This window comes from Eschscholzia californica, unplaced genomic scaffold, assembly GCF_041429995.1.
Source record: "Eschscholzia californica isolate CP2 unplaced genomic scaffold, dmEscCali1.0.p SCAF_5, whole genome shotgun sequence".
Classification (NCBI taxonomy): domain Eukaryota; kingdom Viridiplantae; phylum Streptophyta; class Magnoliopsida; order Ranunculales; family Papaveraceae; genus Eschscholzia; species Eschscholzia californica.
In genome coordinates this window covers 37,491,063-37,512,174 of record NW_028238472.1, presented here as the reverse complement: position 1 = coordinate 37,512,174, position 21,112 = coordinate 37,491,063, and the positions used below count along the sequence as shown (strand labels likewise).

The 21,112-nt window shown below is 35.8% G+C and overlaps 1 protein-coding gene across 1 annotated transcript in view; it reads left to right on the top strand.

Moving 5' to 3' along the window:
- Window positions 1–9,655, top strand: part of LOC147538978 (cycloartenol synthase 2-like) — a 40,734-nt gene extending 31,079 nt beyond the window's left edge. The window contains exons 7-16 of the mRNA XM_086639880.1: window positions 866–1,054; window positions 4,249–4,362; window positions 4,543–4,791; window positions 6,165–6,326; window positions 7,563–7,609; window positions 7,706–7,849; window positions 7,943–8,120; window positions 8,668–8,748; window positions 8,848–8,931; window positions 9,135–9,655. Of these exons, the coding sequence (XP_086496006.1) occupies window positions 866–1,054; window positions 4,249–4,362; window positions 4,543–4,791; window positions 6,165–6,326; window positions 7,563–7,609; window positions 7,706–7,849; window positions 7,943–8,120; window positions 8,668–8,748; window positions 8,848–8,928 (1,245 nt within the window). The 3' untranslated portion in view covers window positions 8,929–8,931; window positions 9,135–9,655. The remainder of the gene's footprint in view (window positions 1–865; window positions 1,055–4,248; window positions 4,363–4,542; window positions 4,792–6,164; window positions 6,327–7,562; window positions 7,610–7,705; window positions 7,850–7,942; window positions 8,121–8,667; window positions 8,749–8,847; window positions 8,932–9,134) is intronic.
- Window positions 9,656–21,112: the final 11,457 nt, after the last annotated feature.

The window sequence follows — 21,112 nt, the reverse complement described above, 5'->3', positions numbered from 1 at the left end:
GCTTGATAGAGAAACAACAATGCCTTCTTATCCTTCTTTTTGCTCTCTCTCAAACTATCTTCTTGGACTAGGGAGAGAGCTTCACATGCTACCTGATCAATTCGTTCTCCATATCCAAATTCGGCAACCTTCCAGATTTCTTAGAAGTCAAGTAATGCTTTCATTTAAATGCACTATCAGTTAAAAAATTTCTCACAAAATAGCGGAAGCTAAGGATAGAATTACTCGTTCATTTTGCAATTAGGTTAGTAATCACAAAATATTCCTATCGTTGATGCCAAATTCAAGAATTAAAACTACTAATCTACAAATGATAAAGGAAAATTAGAATGCAGATAAAAATGAATTAAGAAAAATTGAATTTGATTACTTCACTTGACTCGAATTAAACTAAAAACACCGACCTACTTATATACCAAAAGATTAACCTATTAACAACAACTACTACTAACATGATTCCCAATAACATAGCCATGAAGTCCATTAAAGAAATAATACCACTAAATTGACCTGTTAATGGCTTACAAACTAAAAATTAGTCAGTTCACCATTTATTAATATTAACTTTGCATCAAGTTTAACTTGGGTACATGAAGACAAAATTGTAAACAGTAGATGAAAGAAATATGAAATTTATGTTGAGTTTGAAGAAAATTATGGGTGGTTTAGGAGATGTTGAAAGGTCATCAAATTAGTTTTAATCCTTTTTCTAAAAGTAGATTATGGCAGTATAAATCGGGTTGCCACCCTCAAAAGAAGTAATTGTATTTTATCTAAATGTCACACACACACACACACACGTATATATTACTTGTTTCTATAAATTATACTTCTATTTGTGTAATGGTGATATATATATAAACAGGAAGACATATACTACCGGCCCCCACTACTGCAGGATGTTCTCTGGGCCATTCTTCACAAAGTTTTTGAGCCTATTCTGATGCGGTGGCCGGGAAAATTGTTTAGGGAGAGAGCTTTGCAAAGAGTCATGGAGCACATTCACCACGAAGATAAGAAAAGTTGTTACATATGCTTAGGACCTGTTAATAAGGTAACACGCATATGTTGTATTTGTGGTTATCTAATCTGTTCAAGTCTTACTGCGGAAAATAGGTGTCCATTGTTTGAGGGCTAGTCTTACCAATACGAGTCTGACTTTTGGGCTTTTAGGCAAACGCATCGACGGGAATTCCTACATCTTGATTTTTTCTTAAATAATTTATCCTTAAATCCTAGCTGTGATTTAACTAAATCTTGATCAATTTTTTTTTTTTATTTATATTTTTGGAGCCTATTTTTTTTGGAGCAATAACAATCTAGCGAGATAATAACAAATTATATATTGATCAACATAAATATTTTAAACTTACTAGAAGTAGCAATAAAAATTTAAATATAAAAAAAGAACAAAGAAAATAAATAAAGGAACAAGAAACTTACCTCTATGTAACTGTGTAATATACTCTTGTAGAGTATGAAATAGAAATGTGAGATTGAAGTTTCAAGAGAAACTACAAAAGACAAAAAAAGGCGCTGCTAAAAGCACCCGCCCAAAATGCTGTAAGTGGCGGGGACTATTAATTTGCGCTGAAATCAACGAAATTCTGTAAGCACCTTTTTTTCCTAGGCACCCAAGTGACTAAAAGAAAAACCCCAACACGGTTATTTTTTCTCTGTTTTTACCATTACATTCACCCAAATCTTCTCAAGAAACCAAACCATCTTTTGAAAGAGAATTATACCATCATTCAACTTTTAGTCTTTAAGTGCTTGTTGAGCACTAGCTTTTGTTCTTTCAAATTTTGCTTTTCGAGTATTACCGCCTAAAATCGTTTTTATCAATTCAAGTTCGATTTGAAGGAGATGATAACCATGGAATTGAAGTTCTATTTGAAGGAGATGATAACCAAATAAATTCTCGGCGAATTCTCGACGTCACTGACGAACTTCTGGTAATTTTTTTCCTCGGAACAACGCTACAAACATTAAGAGAGTCATCTCCATCAAGTTCTAATGTTACTCGGGCGAAATCATTTTGATCGTTTTTTCCTAAATGTTTGAGAAATACAGGCAGCACTACTCCTCCCGCGGTGTTATAATCTTTCCAAGATTCATCGGGATTATAAAAATTTCTGCTATAATTTGATCTCTTTTAATCATCTTTTCAGTCTCTGTCCCTAAATTCTAGAGAGAGGCACAAATGCCATCTTAAGTATTACACGCCTCTACTCGTGGAGAGGAGCTCTTAGAGCATCTCCAAAGCAACACTCGAAAAAAATTCAACTAATCTAATTTGTCAAGTATGAATTGAGATTCTCTTTCTTAGGTAGCACTATCGATCGAGATCCTTCTTCAAAATACTTCTCCAATGCAACGCTCAAAAAGCTCAACATTTACTTTAGATTTACTCTTGTTTTTTTTAATTTGACATATAAAATGCTGATGTGGGTTGATTGAGATACAACAATAAATGTTGAGATACTCAAAAGAAAACTCAATTGTTGAGTTTTTTTAGTATCTCAACATTTATTAATGCCACATCGTATTGAAATTCAGGTTGAGTGTTGCATTGGAGAATATTTTTCGTTAAAAGCTCAAATAATACTAAGTGTCCGTTTGAGTTTTTCAAGTTGAGTGTTGCATTGGAGATTGTCTGAGGAAGAATGACATATTACACTTCATAACTGGTTTCAAAGAGAGAGAGAGAGAGAGGAAGTAGTTGAGAAATCAACCATTTAAATTTTCTTTTGTTTAAATGATTTTCTAAGAAGATAGAAGAGATAATGAAGGTGAGCGTGACCCTTAAGTACTCAAGTTAGTTTGACCCTTAACTACTCAGATCAGTTGATTGAGTGCTTAAAGAGAGTTTGGGCCAACCGGCCAATGGCTAGGGGTGGGAATTGGTCCGGACCGGTCGGTACCGAACTCTAACTTCATCGAACCGGTCGATTCGGACATAAACTGTTGGTGACCACCTATTTACTCGGGCGGACTCGGACGGTCACTCTCAAGAATTCTTTGTCCATTGACCGTCCAAGACCGTTTATTTTACCGGTCCAGTCGGACACCGGACGGTCTCGGTCCGGACTTTCCAATAAATTTACTTAATTCAGGACTTTATTTTTATTACCACAAACAAAATTACTTACAAATGAAGATGTTTAGCCAAGAAATCAAAAGTAAATATAAAAAAGAAAAAACACAGTTGATCATCATTTGACAAGATATAATTCAGCGATGCACTAATATTTGGTCTTCCAGAGGACTATATGACTATAGCTAACGATCATCATATATTCATATGTCTATAAAATTCAACGGTCAACTTCTAAAAATGAGGACAGTTTAGTCGGTCAACCTATTCGGTCATTCGTACTGGTCGGTTAGTGGTCGGTCCTTCGACATAAAATTTTGACCGTGACCGTCCGCCAATTCTTTCGGGCCGGTCGGACACTGACCGTTATGACCATCGGGTGTCCATGGACACTTTTTATCTGGGTCGAACGGGTCGGATAGCGGTCTTCCGGATCTTTTTCCCACCCCTACCAATGGCCATTAATTCGAGTAAAAAAAAGTCTTGCCTGCTTACAACATCTTGTTCAGGTGCTTTTAGCAATGCCAAAAAAATTTATAAGAATTTGCATTTAAATCGATTTTTATTCTTCTTTTTTTTAAATGCCTTTTTGGTTTCCATGAGTAGTTAATTAAGTTTAAGTGTTATGATTTTGTATGTCTTTTAAACTTCCCATAATTAGAGTGTGTTTAACACTTTAACTTTAATTGGTTTCACTAAGCCACAAATTAATTAGAATTTGAGATAGGGTTTGTTATTTTAGGAGAAGAACCTTATAGGCTTATAAGGTAGGCTCTCTAACCGACTACTCTACCACCTATGCTGCTCAAACGGACCTGATATATATACACATGTGTGTGCATATAATAATATATTATAATACTATCTATATTCTAGATGTTATATAATTGAGAGTTTTTAAATTTAGGAATCCTAGGCGATGTCTTAGTCGCCTAGGCCCAGGACCGGCCGAAGGTCTCACACACCACCAAAAGAAATGTCATTATTTTAAACCTAACACTAGTTACATTATTGGGTGACGTAGAACAAGTGTAACCGTATGTCACCTTTACATCACTTCATGAACTTTTTTATACATTAGCCGTATACAGTTTATGATTATAGAGTCCAATGTTGTCTAATGATTGTCTATTTGTCTGAGATGTCTGCAGGTACTAAATATGTTATGCTGTTGGGTAGAAAATAACAACTCAGAAGAATTCAAGTTACACCTTCCAAGAATCCATGACTACTTGTGGATTGCGGAAGATGGCATGAAAATGCAGGTTAATAATTTTATACCAGTTAATAGTTATAGTCCTTTATATCCCATTATAAGCAGGTTGAAACTAAAGCTAAATTCTCTTTCACATCCATGATCAACTTTTTTCATTTATTAGGTCGGGTAATTTTTCATGATGTATATCTTATCGAAACGAATTACAATTAAATCTACCTGCATGTAGGGAACCAATACTAGTTCACTTTGGGACAGTGCTTTGGCGATTCAAGCAATTATCTCAACAAACATGTACGAAGAATATGGTCCTACTCTAAACAAGGCCCATAGATATTTAAAAGATTCACAGATTTTAAAAGATGTCAATAGAGATGATCTTAATTTCTATTACCACCACATCTCAAGAGGGGCCTGGCCTTTTTCAACTGCAGATCATGGGCATCCCGTCTCAGATTGCACAGCTGAAGGATTAAAGGTAATATAGTTAATTTTTATTTTTGAAATTATGAAATGTTGTAAGTTTGTGTATGTTGTTCCTCTGGTTATGATTTGAGTTCACTTTAACTCTGTCTGGTCTTGATTAAGTCAGAGTCTGGGTTGAAGTAGGGAACTTCCTTTCTCTAAGTTATAGAGAGATAAACGATAAGCGAATACCGACTTTATCAGTAATTCCTTCTTTCGGATTAATCGAGATAGACAAAAGATAATAGAGTCGAGGCGAGAATTTATTCTCTTTCCTTAAGACATTTTACACCCCCGTAATAGTACCAAACGTTAGGGTGTATGCCTTCGGGATACAACGACTATCCTTTCAGAATTTTAAGATGGTACTTCTATATTCTGAAAGCAGGCGAACCTTCGTAAATAATATGAGCTCTTGAGGCGAATAGATCTTCTAGACACTCGGATACTTCTCTCTTCCTTTTCTAGATATACTAGAATACTTCCCAATCAAATACTGTTTGTTAGAAGAGTTTCTAGATATACTAGAGTACTTCCCAATCAGATACTGATCGTTAGAAGAGAAGAGAGGAGAAGAAGGGAATGACTTCGATCTTCTAGACACTTTAAGATTATCACTTCACTCAAAAATTTCTTTCTTCCTTTTTCTAGATATACTAGAATTACTTCCCAATTAGATATTCTAGGCAAACCAGAACCTCTAATTGTTAGAAGAGAAGAGAAGAAGAGAAGAGAATGAATTGATTAATGAGAATTGGAATGGTTTTAGGTTGTTTATATAGGAAGTGAATGGGTATAGGTATCTATTGGGGTCATTAGGACACAACTGTTCGGAAGGGAGGACTAAATGTGAAGTTTCAAACCAGATTAGAGTCGGCTGGATTTTGGGCCATCCAATTTCTCTAAAAATCTCGGGTAGAACGCCAGCCATCCGATGGATCTTTCTGTGCCGAAGCTGTCCCACCGCAGAGGAGAAAAGACCGTTGGATCTTGCTGATCCAACGTGTTTGGCTTCGTCCTAACATTGTCCCGCATGCACAAACACGCGACCGTCAGATCTGAAGCATTTCCGCGGAGTGAACGCCCACCGTCCAGATCTTAGCGCGTCCTCTTCGCTCAAATGCCCCCTTATCTGACTTGTCCGGTTTGACACTTTAGTCTCTAATTTGACCGATCTTCGTCCAAACTTTAAACTTGAATTTCTCATTCATCCGGAATCGGATTTGAGTGATTCTTGGCTCTAATTTGAAGAGCTTGACGAGACGAACACAATGGCGCATTCCATTTCTGAGTTTGACGAGTCGGGTCGAGCCAAAATAGGCTCTGATTCCAACAGTGTATACATAGAGTTACTGATCATCTCTCTTATCTATTGGCATCTTGGAGGCTGCTCTCTTAATATCACAGATTTCAGTGAAAAATGATTTTGGCGAACCGATTGAGGCAACACGACTAGCGGAAGCTGTAAATGTCATTATCTCTATGCAGAATGAAGATGAAGGCGGTGTCCCAGCATTTGAACCGTCAAGATCCTATGGGTGGTTAGAGGTATAGACATCTAATACTTTTTATATACTTTTTTACGATCGTACTTCATTATATATCAGAAAATGCTAGGTTCATGTGTTGATTCGACGAATTTTATGCCTAGATGATGTGCCAAGTTTTTAAAAAAAATTTGACTAAATCTGGACCGTTCTTTTTATAAGCCGTTCGTCTTTTAACGATTGAAATTCAATCAAACTTTTAAATAGAGCTTGCAATATCATTTTGGCATAAAATTTGTCAATTATTTTTTTACGAATCTAGCATTACCATCATTACAAAAAATAGGGCCATTACGGACACTCAAACACCGTCCAAAAACATATATAAACATCGTCCTAATAGTGTATTAGGGACGGTTTGTTCCCGCCGTAGAAAGCGGCATCTCATTGGTATTTGGGACGGTTCTAGTGACGAATAGCTCTTTCCTTAATACTGTTTTTGCGATGATTTGTTACTGTCCCTAAAAGTTTGGCTGGAATATCCTCACGTTAGCATTGGGGACATTTGGAATATGTCCGTCCGTAAAAGTTTGGCGAAAATTTTCTCTAGCTTGAGTTTGAGACAATTAATTGTCGTCCCGTCAAATTCGGCGGGAATTTTCTGCTGCTTACATTTAGGAATGCTAAGAGTTATCCCTGAATATACTGCAGGAATTTCCATGAAGACAAATATTTTTAAATAAAACTTGTCAATGATCAAATAGATTTGATTCGTCCACTTAAAACGAGTTTAAACATCGATAATAAAAATAGTTTGTACATACGAAAAGATATGTATTTCATTTGTAGCTATTCTCAACCTTAACTAACTAAAGTATTTAACAAATATTAACAAAAGAACATCCAACGATCAAGATGAGATCTGACGGATTAAGAAGAATTCAATATTCTTGAAAATATTCCAAAATATATGAAGATCCAAAATATTAAGTTTAATATATTATTTAGATGCATATTACTATCTTGTTTTAGGAATATTAAGAAACCACGAAACCCTAATACACTCTATAAATATGATTCGAGTCTTAGATTTATTCATTCAGCTATGTCAGACTAGTGTAACGAATCAAACCACAGTTGTGGGGATTAGTAATAAATCTATTACTGGTTTCTCCGTGGATGTAGGTCGTGATTATGCAGTCGGACCACATTAAATTAACTTGTCACTATTTCAACTTACCTCTCCGATTTACCATACAATCGTGAATTTAACAGTACACTTATATTTCCCATGCAGCTACTGAACCCTTCGCAAACATTTGGAGATATAATGATTGATTATCCGTAAGAAACCACGATTTGATAGTATAACTGTTGAGCATATGATTATAGTATTATAGAATGTTCAAGGTAAATTAAGCTTCAATTGTAACAATTTAGGTACGTGGAGTGTACCTCATCGTCAGTTCAAGCTCTTACATCATTTAAGAAATTATACCCTGGCTATCGAAGCAGAGAGATTCAACATTTTATCACGAAAGCTGTCAACTTCATAGAAAAAACCCAAGCTGAAAACGGTTCATGGTTTGTTTTTCCTTCTGTTATATCCAATTAGACATTCGTTTTGCAACTAAGCACTAAAATTTGTATGTTGTCAACTCTTTTCGTTTGTAAAAGGTATGGGAGTTGGGGTGTCTGCTTTACCTATGGAACATGGTTTGGGATAGAGGGATTGGTGGCGGCTGGGAAAACCTTTCAAAATAGCTCTGCAATCCGTAAAGCGTGTGAATTTTTGTTGACTAAACAATTGCCTTCTGGGGGCTGGGGAGAAAGTTATGAATCTTGTCAGAATAAGGTTATTCAACTTCCATATTACTTGTATTTGTTAAGTCTAAGTACATCAAACTAATTGTCAATGAGTTTAGTTGACTTAGATATTATATTTTTAGTTTCTCGTACACTTTTCTCATGTTAGATTATTTCACACGTACGTCCCCTCACTTATGGTGCTCTTTGAGCCCAACGTATCTTTTGTTATGGTGATGTGGAGCGGTGTTATTGTTGGCCTTTCACATGTGGGCTTAACTTTAACATCATGTTAAGGTTTGGCCGGTTGGCCCTACAACTCAAACAACTTTCTCATTATTTTTATTCCTAACAGTAAATGCATGTACATAGTCCCACATGAGAGAAATGCAATATAACAATCAAGATTAATATAATGTCTAGTCATATTCCTAATAATATTATAGTTAGACCTGCAAGTGTTAGACTTAAAAGTCACACGTGCTCTACGTCACTCGAAACAAAAAAGGATACGATATAGACTTTCCCCTTGCCACCTTGGGATACCCTATCACTACAGTATAATATAATTATAAATATACTTATGTTTGAAGCAGGTGTATAGGAATCTGGATGGCAATTGGTCACATGTGGTCAATACAGCATGGGCAATGATGGCTTTAATTGAAGCTGGACAAGTACTAGCAGCTACAATTGGATAAATCATCTTCACTTTTTATTTAACTAACTATGATAAGTTGTATATTTTTCAATCTTTCTAATTTATTTCCGTGCAGGCGGAGAGAGATGCAACTCCAATTCATCGAGCTGCCAAGGTTTTAATAAATTGGCAAATGGAGAATGGTGATTTTCCATAGGAGGTATATCGTTTTATAGAATAAGTAGTTAGGTTAAAGTATTTTGAACTTACACTCTTACATATACAAATCTAGGATTAATCTTGTTGCCATGTTTGATCACTCAAATTTCTTGATAGCATTAACTAAAGACATAAATTATTGTACCTATGAATACGTATTATACGTTTATCAGCTGTGATTACCTTTTGTCTTTTTAATTACAGGATATAATGGGTATTTTCAATAAGAACTGCACGATCAACTACGCTGCGTACCGAAACATTTTTCCTATATGGGCATTGGGAAAGTATCGCTGTCGGGTTGTGCAAAAGGGCCATTAGCTAGAATATGTCTATTGTCACAGACTCACAGTGAAGATGTATTCATGGAAAATTAAGCTTGTATACCTAAAGTTTGCTCTTTGATAATTGAGAATAAATGTTGATGAATAATAGTGTTCCTATCAGATGACCATGCCTCTTACTAACCTGAGAGGTTTAGGCCTCCAAGCATAAGAGCCTTAGTTTTTCCTCTAAGTTTATTTTGTGTAATTTATAAGTGTATATGTATCAAATGAAGTAAAATAGCTTCATGGCTTATCATGGCTTCTTGCCTTCTAGGGTGTGTAATGTTGTTTACATTGCTGTTCATGAAGTTTATGTGTTGGCATTGTTATATGGATTAAGATATATGTAATATTGTACTATTTAATTTATGTCAGTGAGTGTGAGAGTGTATTTGTCAATTAACAGGCTATAAAATTATGGGGGATATGTTTTATGTCCAAAATCACAGGGTCAATGGTTTAGAGCCAAAAAATAATGTTAAATAGAAAATAAACCAACTAGGAGTAATTTACATGTTTAACCTCTTTATTCTCTACTACTACCTAACTTATCACAGGTTAAATAAAATTACCTAGATTAGAAGATAAAAATAGTCTTTTCAGTTTCATGAAAATAATCCCTTAATAAGAAGTTTTCATCCCTACAAAAAGTTGTCGATTCCTTTTAAATGAATGTTTTCGTAATTTTTTGACTCAAAGAAAATCTATTATAATTCTCCCTTCTTCAATTCACCGAGAGAAAACCTAGAGAAATCGCAGAGAAAAACCATCTACGCTTTTTAGTCTTCACCTAGAGAAAACCTAGAAGAACATGATGCTCAATAGATTAAATTTCTTCTTTTACCACATTCTCGTTTTTTTCAACGATAGATTGTTGCACCGTGCATGGTTTTCTTGTTCTTATTCTTAAATTTAGGATATCTATCTTTTTCTTAAAAAAAAATCTTTCAGATCTTGTCCCACTGTATTTCTCTCTACAATCTTGGTTTCTTTCAGAAAATTTACATAGTATATATTTTGCAAATATTTTGTATATTCTCATAGCATTTTCTTGATTCTAACAACATATTTACGTTTTATAATTTTCTGACTTGCCCAGAAAATCATTTACCTTTGTAACTTTGAATGAGCGAGTTTGTTTTTGCAGTTTGCAACCCCCTTAAATTTGTTGTGGCACTTCTTTGATTTTGCATAAATTGTAGAAATTTTACCAACATTTTCCAACCTTTGACAAAACATAACATATTTACAAACATAACAACGTTACTCTCAAAATGACTTTATCGGTATTGTACGGACTTTCCTTAAAATTTTACATTTCGATTATTCTATTTATTTTTTTTAATTTTATCATTCTATGGATTACAAATGCTTATTTGAAAACTAATACTTTTTACAAATTTACTGATGAGATTGTGGAAGATTGTGGTTGTGTGTGATTTTGCACGTAGATGAATTTGTGGTCGAATCTAACTATGGTGGCCAATACGGGGACAACCGTTTTTTTTATATAGATAACTATTTTCGGGCCGGTGCGAGTCAACTATGCTTGACTCAGTTGACTTTGATTTAATAAGGGGACAACTCCATAAAGTCTTACATATTAACGGTTACTAACTTGTGGACCATTAACAAAAATAATAGTTAAAAACAGAAAACCTAAACTGTGATCATCATCATCATTATCATCTTCTTCTTCTTCTTCTTCTTCTTCTTCTTCTTCTTCTACTTCTTCTTCTTTTTACTCTTATTCTTATTCTTTTACTGCTACTAAAAGAATAGTTTCTACCACTTCATTATCTTATTTATCAAACCTTGGATAGATTAGGAAGATAAAACCCCTCAATCTCCCCGTAAAGAAGTTTTTCTCAGCGTTTTTATTATTTTATTTTGTATTTTCTTTCAAGTAGTTTGGAAGAATACAAAACGGTTCCATGACAAAAATTCGAGGTGAAATAGGAACTCCCAGAATTTTGTGGAAAATCCCCGAAAGTATCCTACACTTTCTGAGATTTCCCACGAAATTCTAGTTGGATTTCTTGTACTTTACCAAAAAATTGGAAAAGTACATCTAAAATCATAATTTTTTATTTTTTCCAATCCTACTTGTTTATTCTTTAAAATTATCTTATAGAGCACCAAATTTAACTCACAAACATCATCTTTTGGAGATGAGGCCGTACCTTTATGAGCTGAATTTCCTGACTTAAGTGAACACTTTACAACTGAGAGGGTATGTTTCTCCTAAATGACGCTTCCTATATTTTTTCAACCATCCATTTTTACGAATCGATGGAAATATTTCTCTAATTTTACAGTTTTCTGAGTCAAGAGAGTTAGTTGTCGACTGGTGCACGGAGAAATGGAAGAAAAATCTATTCGTCCTAGTTAAAAGATGTGGAAGAAATAAGAACAATGAAGGCAAAGGGTCATTCAGTTTGCTTAAGTGTTCTAGGGGTGGTACATATGCAAGTCACAAGGCGAAGAATTTCAAATCCAACACATACCCCGCCAAAAAAAGACGCATAAGTTTTTCAAAGTGTGATTGTCTTTTTTCTATCAGAGTAAAATGTTTGGAATACGGCAAGTGGAGTAGTATTAAATGGACGTCACAACCACGCGCTGGCGCAAAATCTCACAGGTCATACATTTGTTGCTTGGTTGAAGAAAGTTGAATGAGAATTTGTCTGGAAATTAACAGAAGGTGGAGTGCAACACAAAGAACTTTTGTTGCATCTCAAAAAACATAACTCAGAAAGTCTTGCTTCAATGATAACTCTGTAAAACGAGATGACAAAGTTGAGAGTAGATTAGAGTGAAGGGTGGTCAGTATTGCAACAGTTTATGAAGTTGTCATCTGACTACCACTATCTCGTGAAGTATATGTGTGAGGAAAACTCTAATAAGATGAAAGAACTTTTTTTCGCGCATCCAAAGTGCATAGATCTCGCTTAATGTTTTCCTCAAATATTGATCCTTGACTGCACCTACAAGACAAATCGGTATAAGCACCCTCTACTTCAGGCCGTCTCCACAACTTCAACATGAAAATCGTTCACAATAGCATGTGTTTTTTGTCTAAGGAAACTACATAACACTACGTATGGGTTGTAGAATGTCTCAGACAGTTGTATAAAGTTGATGATCTTCTTTCCGTTATTATCACTGACAGAGAACAAGCTTTGATGAGTGCAATAGAATTTGTGTATCCGAATGTTAATCACATCTTATGTTCATGGCATATAAACAATAATGTCAGAGCTCATGCAACCTTATTCTTAAAGAAGGTAATTTGTGATCGTAAAAATGCCGATGATGAAACAGATGAGCTTAATAAGATTGTGGATGAGTTTTTCGATGAATGGAAAATGATAACATGGTCGGATATAGAAAAACATTTACAGATAAATGTGATAGGTTTGCAAATAAGTGGAGTAAAGTCTCAGGGAGGTTGGTAGCATATTGTCGAAATACTTGGTTAACATTGTATAAGAAACGCTTTGGACGTTGCTGGACTGTCAAAATACGGCACTACTGCACCACCTCCACAAGTAGAGCAGAGGGACAACACAATAGGCTGAAAAAGTTATTAGCTAATTCTATTGGTGGTTTTACTGTTTGTTGAGAAGCAGCTCACAAGCGTTCTACACACGAACTTATTGGATTAACAGACTCATTTGAGAAAGATATGAGGAATGTTAAAGATCCCCACCAGACAATTATATTTGCTAATTTAAGAAATGTGGTTGCCCATCGTGCAATGGAAGCTATGTTGGTAGAGCTACACAAGGTTGAAACTTGAGAGAGCAATAATGTTTGTATGCGCATCCTGCGTGGTGCGTAGTACCCATGGGTTTCTTTGTCAACACGAATTGCAAGATTATTGTCGTTCTGAAACACCAATACCACTTGATGTCGTAGACCGTTACTGAAGATAACTATCATATAATGTGTATGCAGAGGTAGAAGACTTGAAATACGAAGACCCACTGGAACATAAAATGGCTAAGGAAAGATGGGCTAACGCCTCGAAACGGAAAGAGAACAAATGAGGATTGAACTTAGGTTATTGGGTGCTCCAAAAACAACTAATATGAGGGAGTCATTTGAACCAATTGTTGGAAAAGGGTGTCAACCAAATAAATCAAGTCAAAATGATCGTTCTACCAAAAGGAAACCGACACACTTTGGAGTTGTAGATAAAATGGTTGTGAAGGATAAGGCAATGGCTAAAAAATGGGCTAAGCAGATATCAGTTGATGAAATGTCTAAAGATCTAAGTACGTATAGAGATACCTTAAACCAACTTGATGCTAATATAGAAACATTGTTCAAGGGGAAAGCAGCTAAACTCCCTATATTTAAGAAAAGGTCGACCGAGAAGGAAGAACATCTGCCAATGACAGATTCTGAGTTTTTGGGTTGGATTACTGACAAAATGCGAAAATATGTTATCGACGTCAAGAATGTTCCCTCCGATGGACACTTGGCTTTCATGTTGTTGGATACTTTGTGTTTAGTTCGTCAAAGAATGCCGAAAAAGAAGTTCGAAAAGTAATGTATGATCACATTGTAAATAACGAAAAATTTAATTTGTGTATATGGTCTGAAGTTGAAGTGCGTAATTTGAAAATTACCTTAGGTTGCTATGATAAAAGAGCGGAGAAGCCATATTAGATGTACATGCCGGAAATGGGGCATGTTACAGCGGAGGCTTTTCAAATTCCAGTTGTGTTGATATCCCATATAATGAGTCACACTTTCTTACCAGTAGTGAATCCTCCATATGAAATGCGAAATGATATAGTGGTAATGTGTCACGTAAATCATAACCACTACGTTTCAGTCAAGCTCCATCCACACAGTCTGCTTCCTTCCGTTCCACAAACGTCTTATTATGAGAAGGTGCAAGGCTCATATTTTGATCTATGGTTCAAGAAGTTCGAAGGTCAATTTTAAAACTGTAAAGAAATGATGCCAAAAGAGAAGGCCGACAACCCAATCGTCATAGTCGGAGAAGCCAACTTGCAATGATTATATTCTTTAGTTATTTTTTCTTAAGATAAAATCGTATGTTTACCATTCATTATTTTAAGTGAATGATAGTTCATATTTCAATATTTTTCGACATATAAAACTCTAAAAAAACGAAAAAAAAACAAACTTCTAACTTGCTAACTTCATGAATTTCCAACGAAAATTGGGCAATACAGAAGTGAACTTGCCACGAAATCTGGCACCCTAGGATGATGAGTCATGAAGATGCCTCATTTGAATCTCTTAATTTGGGCTTGTTAGTCTATTTCGAGCAGTTACTCTCATGAATTACTTGTTTCTCTTTTCCAGGTGTCTTTTACGGAGTTCGGTGCGAAAAAATGCTAAAATCAGGAGAAAGACACAATTGAGGGGCATTTTGGTCATTTGGAGATTATGGTAGTCGGGTGAGTCGGCTAATATTGATGCTCGAATAAAATTAGACTTCAACACGATCCCGTAGGCGAAAACAGAAGTGAAATCGAAGCCCGGATGACGAAACTAGAATCGGTCAAAGTTTTAGTCAAAATCAGTTGACTGAAAGTCAACATGAAGCGTAAGGGACACGTGGCGTGCAATCTGTTGGCATTCCGGTTCTAATTTGAATATTATTCCGTGTATACGCGGCGCAAGATACTCGGGTACTCCAAATGCTACTTATGCAAGATCTAACGGTTAGTTTAACTTTCGTAAATATGGCTTAATCTGAAGAGGAGCGTCACACAACATTTACCAACCCGAGAAGCACAGAATCATGTCGCCTAGCCATTCACGATCAAACCAAATCCGGATTTCCCTTTTGTCTATCTTCTCTATTCAAATTAATGGAAGGTTTCAAATTCACAACTAAAAGAAAGATTTGCAAGAGATTGATAGAGAAAGAAATCTTCAATTAAAGAGGAAGGAAAACATGAGCTCGGCAAAGATGGAAAGGTTGAGAAGAATGTTAGAAAGAATGGTGTTGTATATATATTTTCTAGAGAGAGAGAGCTCTCAGTTTCTCCATCGTTTCCATTTTCAGAGAGAACTCGGCTGGTTTAGAAGATTAGAGAGAGAAAGATATTTTGGGTATCTCTAACAAAAGAAAGATAGAGATTCGGTTTGACAGAGATAGACAGTGGGATATGATTTTTATTCATCTCTTTATAAAAACAGAGGAAGGGGGGAATGAGGAGACATCTCGGTTTGGAGATCATTCTCTCTAGCTCAATCAACACAGAAATATCAGAGAGATAGAGAGAGATAAAGGGGGGCTCACGGCAGAAAAGGAAAAACAGAGGAGACCCATTCTCATCATCTTCATCATCTCGGGTTTTTGGAATTGACTTCTTAGTGAGAGAGAGGGAATTCACAGAAAGCAATTGAGGTTAATGAATTGAGTGTGAGTTATTTGGCATCTTCTCACGGCCAGGAAAACAGAAAAGGGAGTTTAGACAGAGAGAAAGAGGAGCCACGGTTATAACATCTCTCCACCATTGAAGGATCATAACCGAGCTAGAGAGAGAAAGTGAGAAAGAGAGTTTTGTTCTTTCTTTTCTTTTCTTCTTCTTCTTCTAGTTCTTCTCTTAGTGAGAAAGAGAGAGGTAGATTAAGAGAGTTGAGAGAGAGAGAGATATTGTAGAGAGAGAAAGATTGAATCAAAGTTTATAAAATCCATTATCATCTTCTTCTTCTTCTTTCTCTATCCTTAATCGGTTATAACTATTAGAGAGAGTTTCTGTACTCATTAGAGAGAGAAAGAGAGAAGTTTGGAAAGAGAAATAAGAGAAAACAGAGAAGGAGAAGAAAAACCAGGGAAGGAAAATTATTTTCTCACCTGGAAATCGTTTCCGGGAAGACGAGAAAATAATTTTCCCTAAGGTTCTGTTTGGCTGCGCAGAAGGAAAAAAAAGCGAAAAAAGGTGTTTTCTCTCCGATTCTTTACTTTATTTTCCAATTCTTTTTACATAATGACTATGAGTAACTAATCTTACCTATCTAGGGTTTTAGATGAAGTTTCAATAATTATTCTAATGATAAATTTATTACAGTTTTTATTATTTTAACGATAATATCTTCCGGGTTTTTAAACCGTCCATGGACTGAAAACCTGAGTTATACAAAGAACTATTGAATTAGACCAAATTAATTTGTCCTTAGAATTGTTAGGAGAACGGATTCAGAAAACCCTAGGCTCTCCCCCATTTGAGTTCCTTGTATCATTTGTAATTATTTTCTTTCCGTAATTTTATTTTAATATTTTATTTATTTTATTTTATTACCAAAACCTCATCAAAACCAAAAAAAAACCAAGTTACTTCCAAGTCTTAGAATAGGTTTCACTTAGTCTCTGAGGAACGAACCGGTCTTACCGGAATTATCACTTGACGCCCGTATACTTGCGGGTGGTGACTTATTTAGGAAACTTTTTAGGCCTATCAAGTTTTTGGCGCCGCTGCCGGGGACTAGTTTTAAATTTGTTCTAATCTTGGAAAGTTTTTATTTTTGGTAAGTTTTTATTTTTGGCCACTTTGACTTGCTTCTCTATTTTTGGTGTTTAGGGAATTAAGGAGCGAAAGAGAAGGCGCAAACAAGGGGGAGGAGTCGAAAAGAAGAAATTTACAGTTTTATTTTTTTATTTTATTTTTGGTGAGAGAGAGACTTTAGACTTTCTTAATTTTTTTTATTTGGATTAAAGTTTTGACCCTAAATTAGAGGGCTTATAAATTGTAACCGAAAATCAAACGAAGCCTCGGGTTCGGACACTTAAGGGAAGAGTGGCCCGGGTCGTCATCAAAGGTCATCGCCCGTCTTGAACGGGAGGTAATTTCTCTGACCACCCACGAATCCCCTGTAAGTGGGTCCTTGTATGTGTTTTGTGTGCCTAATTGATTTGACGAACTGCTTAGTTTAATCGTCTTTAGTAAGGGCACAAACCCCATTACAAGATAGGAGTCGGATTTCATCACCGATCTCTTGCCCATTTAGGAAACAACGTTGCGAATCCCAAACCTCACTTAAATTAAAATCTGGTTTAGACATTGGCCTTAGGGTATCGAGCTCATAGGATCTTTGGAACAATTCAGGGACTTGATTTTTATTTGGGCATTCCTAAAGGGAAAGTTCACTCAACTCTTTATAAGGTCGCCTCGAGAAGAGGAAACGTTACCAGGTTGGACGGCTATCACAACGTTTATCGTTGGTCGTCTCCAAGAGTTGTTTGATCGTAGTACTTGGACGGAGTAACCCTCATAAAAATTATAGTTCAAGCTTTGAAACGAAGTAGGAGCTGTCTAGATTTTTAGGCTGAATCTGACCAACTTGTCTTTCGTCTAGATTTTGTTTAGGTTGCTTGGTTGAGTCAGCTTGATTGTGGTTGTTTTCCTCCTAGGATCTTCGTAGTGCTTCCCCGTTTTTCGGTTAAAAAAAAAAAAAAAAAAACAAACAAAAAAAACAAAAAAAATTAGAAAAGAAAAAAAAAAAGGAAAAAAAGAAAAAGAAAAATGTTTGTTTGTGTTTAAATGTTTATCCCAAAGTAGTTCTTGAAGATTTGAAGACGTCGAGTTCTCAGGAGTTCTAGTTCATCCTTAGTCATCGACCTCTAGGAAGCATTGTTAGAAAGTAGATCAGGTGAGAAGAGTTGGTAAGCTTCCCCGTTCCATATTAGTGGTTGTTTCCTTCCTATGAGATCAGTCGTCCACGAAGAATTTAGTCCATCTTTTGTCATGTGTTGAGTTTTCCTTCATACTCATACTCGCACATAGAGTGAACCATTCTTGAGTAACTTTAATTTTTGAGTGTATGACCGTGAGGCAGTAGTCGAGGCGAAATGTATCGAGACGGTAATCGAGGTCTTGTCTTTTCAGAACCGAAATGATACTTATATTGGCTGGTCACGTGCACTTCGAGTCATGATCACTAGTGAAAAGATTTTTAGCATTTGTATGGCTTGGCCGACCTGGATTTCATTTCCATTAACTTTCGAAAATTTTTATCGGCTTAACATTTTTAGTCCATGTCATATTTAGATCCTTTTGGATTTTGAAACATTGAATTTTGTGGGTACATTCACTGCAAACCCTCACGAGACAAAACTCGTCCTATAGGGTAACCTAGAGGTTTAACGGCTTGTTGCACGTGCTAAGTGCAATCGTGATTCCCTACGAAAGTGGTGAATTGGGTTTGGTTTCATTTTTCTGTTTTGCTCGAGGACTAGCAAAATCTAAGTTTGAGGATGTTTGATGAGTCATGAAGATGCCTCATTTGAATCTCTTAATTTGGGCTTGTTAGTCTATTTCGAGCAGTTACTCTCATGAATTACTTGTTTCTCTTTTCCAGGTGTCTTTTACGGACTTCGGTGCGAAAAAATGCTAAAATCAGGAGAAAGACACAATTGAGGGGCATTTTGGTCATTTGGAGATTATGGTAGTCGGGTGAGTCGGCTAATATTGATGCTCGGATAAAATTAGACTTCAACACGATCCCGTAGGCGAAAACAGAAGTGAAATCGAAGCCCGGATGACGAAACTAGAATCGGTCAAAGTTTTAGTCAAAATCAGTTGACTGAAAGTCAACATGGAGCGTAAGGGACACGTGGCGTGCAATCTGTTGGCATTCCGGTTCTAATTTGAATATTATTCCGTGTATACGCGGCGCAAGATACTCGGGTACTCCAAATGCTACTTATGCAAGATCTAACGGCTAGTTTAACTTTCGTAAATATGGCTTAATCTGAAGAGGAGCGTCACACAACATTTACCAACCCGAGAAGCACAAAATCATGTCGCCCTAGCCATTCACGATCAAACCAAATCCGGATTTCCCTTTTGTCTATCTTCTCTATTCAAATTAATGGAAGGTTTCAAATTCACAACTAAAAGAAAGATTTGCAAGAGATTGATAGAGAAAGAAATCTTCAATTAAAGAGGAAGGAAAACATGAGCTCGGCAAAGATGGAAAGGTTGAGAAGAATGTTAGAAAGAATGGTGTTGTATATATATTTTCTAGAGAGAGAGAGCTCTCGGTTTCTCCATCGTTTCCATTTTCAGAGAGAACTCGGCTGGTTTAGAAGATTAGAGAGAGAAAGATATTTTGGGTATCTCTAACAAAAGAAAGATAGAGATTCGGTTTGACAGAGATAGACAGTGGGATATGATTTTTATTCATCTCTTTATAAAAACAGAGGAAGGGGGGAATGAGGAGACATCTCGGTTTGGAGATCATTCTCTCTAGCTCAATCAACACAGAAATATCAGAGAGATAGAGAGAGATAAAGGGGGGCTCACGGTAGAAAAGGAAAAACAGAGGAGACCCATTCTCATCATCTTCATCATCTCGGGTTTTTGGAATTGACTTCTTAGTGAGAGAGAGGGAATTCACAGAAAGCAATTGAGGTTAATGAATTGAGTGTGAGTTATTTGGCATCTTCTCACGGCCAGGAAAACAGAAAAGGGAGTTTAGACAGAGAGAAAGAGGAGCCACGGTTATAACATCTCTCCACCATTGAAGGATCATAACCGAGCTAGAGAGAGAAAGTGAGAAAGAGAGTTCTGTTCTTTCTTTTCTTTTCTTCTTCTTCTTCTAGTTCTTCTCTTAGTGAGAAAGAGAGAGTTAGATTAAGAGAGTTGAGAGAGAGAGAGAGAGATATTGTAGAGAGAGAAAGATTGAATCAAAGTTTATAAAATCCATTATCATCTTCTTCTTCTTCTTTCTTTATCCTTAATCGGTTATAACTATTAGAGAGAGTTTCTGTACTCATTAGAGAGAGAAAGAGAGAAGTTTGGAAAGAGAAATAAGAGAAAACAGAGAAGGAGAAGAAAAACCAGGGAAGGAAAATTATTTTCTCACCTGGAAATCGTTTCCGGGAAGACGAGAAAATAATTTTCCCTAAGGTTCTGTTTGGCTGCGCAGAAGGAAAAAAAAGCGAAAAAAGGTGTTTTATCTCCGATTCTTTACTTTATTTTCCAATTCTTTTTACATAATGACTATGAGTAACTAATCTTACCTATCTAGGGTTTTAGATGAAGTTTCAATAATTATTCTAATGATAAATTTATTACAGTTTTTATTATTTTAACGATAATATCTTCCGGGTTTTTAAACCGTCCATGGACTGAAAACCTGAGTTATACAAAGAACTATCGAATTAGACCAAATTAATTTGTCCTTAGAATTGTTAGGAGAACGGATTCAGAAAACCCTAGGCTCTCCACCATTTGAGTTCCTTGTATCATTTGTAATTATTTTCTTTCCGTAATTTTATTTTAATATTTTATTTATTTTATTTTATTACCAAAACCTCATCAAAACCAAAAAAAAAACCAAGTTACTTCCAAGTCTTAGAATAGGTTTCACTTAGTCTCTGAGGAACGAACCGGTCTTACCGGAATTATCACTTGACGCCCGTATACTTGCGGGTGGTGACTTATTTAGGAAACTTTTTAGGCCCATCATAGGACAACTTGCCAGATTTCGTGGCAAGTCAGAAGTTTTTTTTTTTGACAAAAAGTCGAAATTAAGTAAAGATGCAACTAATTTGGTTTGAGACTTTTGTTTTTCTGTCATTATCTTTTTTGGTTTTTTTTTTTTTAAATATGTTGCGGATGCTATTTAAATTTGCAACGAGTTGAACCTTTATTCTATTTCGGACTTGAACAACTTATTTTGGAGAAAATGAAAAAAGTACGGACAATTGTAATTGAAGGGAGATTCAAAACAAGGTGAATAAGAAGTTCGAATCAAATAGAAGTCAAGTCATAAACATAAACCAAACATAAACTAAAGGTTTTCGGTAACAACATAGTATCAATGTAAAGTAAGTAACATAATCCAAATAGCAAGTAA